We start from the raw sequence: 8,812 nt of genomic DNA, 5'->3' as shown, positions 1-8,812 counted from the left end.
TTCAGAGAGGAAGAGACAAAAGATGGAAGGAAAAACATGCGTTACACAGACGACATTGGAGATCTGTGCATTTTCATTTCAAAGGGAGAGGATTTCTGCGTCAAGGCGAGCTCTTGCCCTGGTCTCCACGCTAACTCCATCTGTTTGCATGGCCGTGTGTTTGCAACGGTCAATCTCACGGAAAGAACCTATGGCTGCTACGAATATCCTCAAGGCACACCAAGCAGGATTCCTTATTCACCCTACTGGCTTCCTCCGTTTTCTCCTTAGCCCTCTGTTTGCTTCATTGAATCATTGGTGATTGGTCTTGTGGTGTCGTTGGTTCTGTCAAGTTTAATTTGAAGACTTCATTTGGTATTTGGTGTCACATGTAGTATATCTGATGTCACTTGTCTTACATTTCATATCCTCTTTTTAGCCTGTTTGTTCCCCAACTTTTTTATGTCCTTGAATTTGATATCTCTTGTGAAGCCCCAGCCGAGATTACTCAACCTTATCAAGTTTAAACTTATATATACTGTATATATAAATGGAATTTACTTAAGGTGTCCATGACTCCATGGCTCATATAAGCACTAAAATTAAATTGAATCAAAAGACGCAAAGACACGGAGACTACAATTAAGATCATAGTGAACTTGAAAGTAGGAGAGACAATATAATCAGAAATATGTTGAAGAAGTTGAATCACACATTCTTTCATGGCCCTGGATTCTCTGATTGCACAATTCTATCTTAACCCCAAAACAAAGATTCATCAGAAGCATGTCAGGATTAATATATATTCCAATAAATGCAACTTAAAGATATTAATATCCACGTTATTACAGCATAGAGAACACCATTTTGACCGAGACAGAAAATAATACAGTTTCTATGACTGGTTGAATACTTTCATTGCATATGGATTTTTTCTTTAAACTCTTTTGTAACTGCCACACCCCAAATTTATACTGTCCTCACCACATTGAATTTAATGTTTCGTATTGTCATGTCTTAACGAGTCTCATAAGAGTCCTAATTATACATTACAGTTATGTTTATAATCAGTTCGAATCAACACTAGCTAGACCACATATGTTAGTTTTAGATAACTGGTGTATGAAAAATATATGGTTCAGTCAGAATTTATGGTTTATGTACTTGTTGTATATTGTTCCGTCAACAAAGTTATTACAATCTTTTGTAACAACTGTGAGTGGGCCTCGGTAAAGAGTACCGAGTACGTATGGGTAAAAACGAAAAAAAATATATAGAAAAAAATGTATAAGAAATCATTGCTCTGTTCTAGCAGCGACTGCCTTGGCCTTGGCAAGATTCCAAAAACGAAAGTTTCACAAAAAAAGAAAGAAATAAAACTTGCTACCCACGCTTATATATCTCTCTCTTTTAAGGTAAGTGAAGATATACGGTAGAGACTCCACAAATACATCAACTTTTTAATTTTGGTTTTTCTTGGTGTTTGTTATTTGCAATAATGTTTCGGCTTCTCTCCAAGCTCTCCCCCCACGTAAGATCTTCCTTGCTTTTTGTTTAATTTTCTAATTTACTTTGCTTTTACTTTCTACCTTTGTCTACTACATAGATAAGGAATTGAGGATCGGAGGGTTGAGATATAGATCTATTCTTTAGATTAGAAAATTGAGGATTTACTTTTATTTTTTGCTTAAACATGGCAGATTCACAAGAGGAGCGTTCGTTCGTTTTCATCTTCCACGACCGGTCCGTATTTGTCGCTTAGTGTCCGTGCAGGACCACCGTCGGAAGGCGTCTGCAACGGACAAGTAGATTTGTACGACCCTGCGAAACAAGAGTTACTCAAGCTTACGGACAAAGCTATTCCAGAAGAAATCGTTACAGCCAAATGGATCGGAGTTTCCAAAGGATGGGGAGTTCACTCTGACCCACAAGAGCGTTGTGTACTCCTCACCGACTTTTTGAACCCATGGAATTGCAAACCAAACCCCAAACTCTTGACTCTGCCTCCGCTTAACCCTCTGCTCGCTTGCCAAACTGATGTGATCTGGAACGTGGCAATGTCCTGTTGTCCTGATGACGATGAGGACTGGGTTGTTGGCATCAAGTCCTTGGGTGACCAGATCAGTTTCTGTAGGCCCCGTCGTGACTTGCGTTGGACTAAGTTCCAGACCCCTTATGACTACTTTCCAACCTCGAATCTGACGTATTCCAAGAGAGATCAAAAGTTCTACTTGCCTGGTCCTGGAGGCCATCACTTGTTATCCTACGATCTCCACTTCGACAAAGCCGGCCAGCCTGAGTTCCATGAGTTGCAGTTCCGAAACTTTCCAGAGTCGTTCAAGTATGACTCGGAGATCTCGGAGCTGTTTCCTTCTTCTTGTAGGACAGAACGCTTTGTGGAGTCACCCTCCGGAGATGAACGTTTCCTCGTCAAATGGTATAATATACTCTATAGCTACTACCATATGAATTATACATTATTGCTGATTTGCTCGATCGTTGGTTTTTGTATGCAGGTACGCCAAGGGATGTTTGGCTAATTATTCGAGTAGAATAACATATGAAACGCAGCGCTTCATGGTGTTTAGAGAAGAGGAAACTATAGAAGGAAGATTCATGTGTTACACTGATGACATTGGAGATTTGTGCATCTTTGTTTCAAAGAGCGAGGCTTTTTGCGTCCCCGCAAGCTCTTTTCCTGGCCTTAAGCCAAACTCCATCTATTTTGTTGGCTTTGGCTTAGGCATTTACGATCTCACCACCAGAGATGTCTCTACTTTTCATGCTCCCAGACNCCGGAGATGAACGTTTCCTCGTCAAATGGTATATTATACTCTATTGCTACTACCATATGAATTATACATTATTGCTGATTTGCTCGATCGTTGGTTTTTGTATGCAGGTACGCCAAGGGATGTTTGGCTAATTATTCGAGTAGAATAACATATGAAACGCAGCGCTTCATGGTGTTTAGAGAAGAGGAAACTATAGAAGGAAGATTCATGTGTTACACTGATGACATTGGAGATTTGTGCATCTTTGTTTCAAAGAGCGAGGCTTTTTGCGTCCCCGCAAGCTCTTTTCCTGGCCTTAAGCCAAACTCCATCTATTTTGTTGGCTTTGGCTTAGGCATTTACGATCTCACCACCAGAGATGTCTCTACTTTTCATGCTCCCAGACGTGCACTGAATCATATTGTGCAACCTTACTGGTTTCCTCCATCTTCTAGCTAGTTCTAGGATTAATTAGATTGCTTTGTTTGCTTCGGTTTTACTCTCTCTCTCTGTCTCTCGACTTGCTGAGATCTAAATATCTGTCATCTATATATGTTCCCTTTTGACTGTATAAGTTTGTTATGATCAATGGAATAGTTCTTCTATAAACATTCTTTACATACACAAATAACACAATTCACTTCATTTGTTTATACCTGAAACAATTCTTGTTAGCCACCAAACCATCTTTCTTATTTACAGTTGTATTGAATGCGGAAAAAGTACCACCTTCATAAACTATATGGCTGTCACGTGTTTAACCATCCCAATTCCCAACTACAACTATACATGTATTTGAGCAAAAGAAAAAAAAGACAAACAATACATATGATTAACTCGGATAAGCAAAGAATATAAAGGGAAACAAAATCATTAGTCATTACTAAATCGTGATAAGAAATATAATTAAAATATCAATTTCTTTCAAACTCTAACACTTCATGCTGATTCTGCTACGAGGAGAACCGACTTTTCTAGTTTAAACTAGATTTTAACCCGCGATACACCGCGTATATATAATTTTATTATTATTGATATTTTATATTGTATTTATTTGTTAAATATTGGATGTTTTGTTAATAGATTATAACTAATTTTTCGGCTGTTTATACGGTAAAATATTTATACTAATTTTTTAATCCGTAATATACTTCATGACCATTTGTTTGTTATATTTAGTTTGTTTTGTTTAGTGTTTGAGATTCTGTTTTGATTTTTAATTATTATAACCAAAAAAGTAAGGGATCTAAATACATAATAAGTTATTATACGCTATGATTAAGTCACATTGTTCCTAATTATTTACTTATTTTACACAATTTTAGTTAAATCAACTTGATTTTATATGTCAAATATTCTAATATTAATATTGTTAAAAATAATTAAATGAGGATTTAACCCGTGTTAGCATAAATTTAATGATATTTTATTAATTCAAACATGTTCTCTTTACAGCTCATCTACTATATAACCATATCATATTGTATTTAAAACTTTTTTAATTGTACATATTCGTAAAATTTTAAAATTTTATTAAGTTTATATATGTTAATTATAATATTTAAATAAATGTGAATCAAAATTATTCTTATGTTAATAATCAAAGCTCACAGATATTGGAAAACAAAATGATTCAGAGATAGAAAGTGTGGTTAAATATATCATTATGTTTCCATATTGATTTTGCTGTAATTTTTTTTAGTTAGAATGGAATGTAAAAATTTTAGTAAACAAAATCTGAAATAATGCTATTTTTGAAAGTTTTTGAGGGGTTAATGTTGTAAATAAAAATTTAAATAAGGAAAACTAAAAGAGCATAACACAAAATTTACTTAAAAATGTTAATATAGACAGGGATCGATCTCTTTTGTTGTTACAAAAAAAAAATAGTTATCTTTTTAAGTAAGTAGATTTTGATTATAGGATTAAAATATTAAGTTTTAAAGGGATAGAATTTAAGATTTCTAGATTAGTACTTAACATAAAACTTTAAAATTTAGTTTTTAGAATTTGTCAAAGGTCTAGAATTTGGAGTTCAGGTTTTTAAATTAAAATTACCTTGTTAGTATAAAAGATAAAAGTTTTCCTAAATTTTGGTCTAGTAATGTAGACTCTTTACATAATTCTCTCATAATGATAAGTACTTATATCGGACTAATAAGTCCAAGATGTTGTTAATTTGGATTTAAGTTTAATTGAAAAATGAATTTTACAAATGCAACAAAAGTAACATAAGATGAAAAGAATAACCACTAAAAGTTTTTGCTTCTTACATGGTTTAAAAAATTATATGGATTTTGACATAGATTCTCTGATTATATAATTTGGAAACGGCAGAAAATATAATTTAAGAACCACTAAGCATTCATTAGTTTTTTTGTTTAATTTCATTCATGTCTTAAGAATTAATACATTCATTCAGATGTCCACATCACACCCATAAAAGGATTCATGTACATGTTGTGATATTGCATCAGAGAACATATTTTGTACAAATGATCTAACGATTTATTGTTGTCTTTTGTTGAACCATAATTATCCTAACTCACACTACAAGATTAATTGGTATCCAAAACTTTCACACTTGCAATTGTTGAACTTTCATTGTCACGATGTCTCTCGAGAGCCCCAAAGCAGCTGCAACAGCTCTTGCAATATCAGATCAGATAAAACATAACATACGAAAATATCAGATCAGATAAAACATAACATACGAAAATATCAGCGGTGTCTGCTCGAGTGTGTCTTCACTTCTTGCCTTTTCCTTTCCCTCCAGTCTCCTTGTTCTGGCCACCGCTGCTGCTGCTTGGAGGAGAAGAGGGAGAGTTGCTGCCGTCTTTAGAAGGAGGAGAAGCGGTGAGATTGGGGCGTTGATGTTCTTCCACCATTAGTTCACCCTCCATATTAGTTTCTTCCTCGTACGTATCAAGAAACTCTCTGTAGGCTATTATCATTGCACTCGCTTTGACCACATAATATTTCGTACGTGTCAAAACTGGAGGCTGTCTCTTTACACCTTTTGGAGGAGGAGGCATAGGAGTGAGAACTTCGTGAATGAACTGAGCAGACACCCAACGGTTGTGTAATGGCACCAACGTCACGACATCTCTGGAGAGCCCCAAAGCTACGGCAGCAGCTCTTGCAATCTCAAGCACCATGCATTGACCTGAGACATATTGTTTCTCTTAGACCATTTGGTTGACGATGTTTCGGAATATAGCTACATTAGCTGCTCTCACCACCCTCATCACATTCATCCTTTCAACACCCATGTTTACAAAATGATAGAAATAAGAGCAAGCCTAAGAGTAAGTGGTTGTGTTGGGTGTGTTTGGACTTTGTTAGAAGAATAAGGTTTTTTATAATGGTCACTGACCTACATGTTTGTAATCAATCTTTCACATATATGTTTAAACATAGTCATCATTGTTTCGGAGAGAGCTTCAAACTAAAAGGATTCAATTCCAGAAAAAAATTGAATAAGTTATACATTTTGCTATATAGACTATAGAGTATGAGAGACAAGAGAGGAAAATCACACACTAAGGGCTTGATTGAAACAACATATACTAGAGCATTAGCATTATGAAGCATTAGCATTAAAGTGCATAAGCTGTATGCTCTGATTAATATAACACATTTAGTTGATTGGTATTAATTAAAAAAAAAATTTTAATGTGTTTCATTAAAAAAATTAATTATCACTCAGTGCTATATAATTTTTTAAAATAGATTTTACATTTAATAAATTTTATAATTGTTATAGATATAAATGTGTAATTTAATAATTTTTAATTATATATATTTATAATGTTACACATTAATTACAAATAATTAATATATATTATATTTTTTATAAAAGTTTATACCTATATTTAAATTTTTAATTTCAATAACTTTTTCAAATATATAATATAACACATTAAACTAAAATAAAACAATAATATATATTATAAATGTTATATCCACATTAATATATTAATGTATTAAATAAGTTATTGTATTATTTTAAATAATAACATTAATTAGTTTCTCATATATATTATCTTATAACAAATAAATTTATCTTTTATAAAATCATAATTTCTATTTTTACAAAATAAATTAATTATTTAAAATTATTTTAATATATATTAATATTTTAGAGTTAAATGTTTGGGAAATACTTCAAGTGAAAGCATATAGGAAGAGACCATATGAGAGTATCTGCAGCTTTTAAATGTTCAAGCTCTTCTAATAAATGTTGATTGGATGATAAAATTAAAAAAACTTCTTTGCTCTTCCAGTCAATACCTAAAAATTGACTCATTTAAAATTAGGGAATTTGACAAACAAAACAATGCCACGTGAGAGAAATCACTACTCATGATTCCCAGTTTTATAGCGGTTCTTTCAATTACTTATACACAAACCTATTTTGATCGATAGATACGGCCCATTTCAAACAAGGCGGTCATTTGATTTTGACCAATATACGTTGTATACAATTTGTAAACAGAACATTCGACTAATTTTTTAATATAATTTTTAACTATGTATTGTCAAAAAAAAATTAATATAATTTTTGAATGTATTGTCAAGAACTTAACCAACAATGAACACATAACCACAAAACATTTTTTTTTTTGTTAAATCATAACCACAAAACATAGTTCATACTATTTTACTATTTTGTTATATAAATCTGTTTATAGGACGGATTATCGCTCACTGTATATAAATAGATAAGAACATCGGTTTAGAAATTAAATGTATTGTGTTCATATATAATGGTACATCAGGTTCATAATCGCTCTTGAGATGAATCAAATACTATGTATGTGTTTTCTATTAAGAGTACTTCCCTAATCAGTAAAAAAAGAACACGAAAAACATAATTTCACTTGGATTGATTACTCAAAAAATAACAAAAAACACTATTGTCGTAAATGTTGATGGTGATAAGGTGAAGAAGCTTGAATTCGAATTTTCCGTTTATGAAGAAAATTTTGGAGAGATCTTTTCATTGACGCCTTCGGATTTGGAGGAAGCTGGTAATGATTATGATGAAATTGGGTCGACTTGTTTGGAAAATCCGACCCGTTTATTGAGGACGACTTCTCTTCCATATCTCTGTTCGCCATCGATATTATGGATTTAGCCTGCATTCATTTACATAAAACATTAGTCATTACAAATTCACCGAATAATTTCATTAAAAATCATATGAATGTGTATATAATGTATAAACACATACCTGAAGATGGGTAACATCCGAAGAAACAAACATTTTTCCGTTGTAGAAAATTGTTATTCTCTGAGATTCTTCCTTTGGTTGTGCTTGATCTCGTGAGATGCTTGATTCTATCACACTTCAAATCCAATAATTGTGTAAAACTAATCAGAATATATAATGTATTAATAAATTCTGATTTCTGAGAGTGCTAACAAAAAAAATCAAAATTTAAAGAGAGCGAGAGAGACTTACGAGGTATCATCAGAAGAATCAGAATCATAAGTAGAAGAGGGAAAAAGACGAAGTTCCAAGTCGCAAGTTTGCTGCATCGTCTTCATGTCGCAAGTAAGATGATGATAATTTTGTGTTGATCTGGATTGAGATAGATATATAAAGTGTATTTATAATATATGTTGTGTTTGTTTTGTGATGATGAGAGAAAGAGAGGACACGGAAGAGACGGTGGGAAACAGAACACGGATTTTATAACGGCGGATTCTTAGGATAGATTGACAGACAGACAGAACACAACTTCTTCTATCTAATTCTCTCACGTGGAAAATGCTTTTCCTATTTTTTTTTTTTTAGTTTGTACAACTTTTAAGGTTTTGGGATTTTTTAAAGACAAACAAAAAAAAAAGTGAAAGCTCTAGTTCCGTTTTTGTTTAATGCTTTATCGCAAATTTCTTCTTTTTATTATTTTCTTTTTCAAATAATCAATACTTATAATTCAGTCCATGTGCTTGACTTTAGTGTTTTTTGGTTAAACTATAAACTTATTTTTTTGTAGTATTTGGTTATTTATTTATTAATTAACTGGTGTACTATTGTGCGACCTAATTTT

The 8,812-nt window shown here is 32.7% G+C and overlaps 2 protein-coding genes across 2 annotated transcripts; one reads left to right on the top strand and one right to left on the bottom strand.

Moving 5' to 3' along the window:
• LOC104757359 lies at positions 1,319 to 3,381 on the top strand. The gene is made up of 3 exons (XM_019239094.1): positions 1,319 to 1,510; positions 1,680 to 2,416; positions 2,882 to 3,381. Exons 1-3 carry the CDS (start codon positions 1,478 to 1,480, stop codon positions 3,210 to 3,212), a joined length of 1,101 nt encoding a protein of 366 aa, XP_019094639.1. The 5' UTR covers positions 1,319 to 1,477; the 3' UTR covers positions 3,213 to 3,381.
• LOC104757358 (protein TIFY 5A-like) lies at positions 7,491 to 8,502 on the bottom strand. Its single transcript, XM_010480089.2, has 3 exons — positions 8,221 to 8,502; positions 7,990 to 8,104; positions 7,491 to 7,894 (listed from the first exon to the last, which is right to left on the bottom strand). The coding sequence occupies exons 1-3, from the start codon at positions 8,304 to 8,306 to the stop codon at positions 7,670 to 7,672; spliced, it is 426 nt and encodes a 141-aa protein (XP_010478391.1). The 5' UTR covers positions 8,307 to 8,502; the 3' UTR covers positions 7,491 to 7,669.

This window comes from Camelina sativa, chromosome 17 (genome assembly GCF_000633955.1).
Source record: "Camelina sativa cultivar DH55 chromosome 17, Cs, whole genome shotgun sequence".
Taxonomy (NCBI): Eukaryota; Viridiplantae; Streptophyta; class Magnoliopsida; order Brassicales; family Brassicaceae; genus Camelina; species Camelina sativa.
The sequence above is the reverse complement of the archived record's forward strand: the minus strand, read 5'-3'. Positions and strand labels throughout refer to the sequence as shown.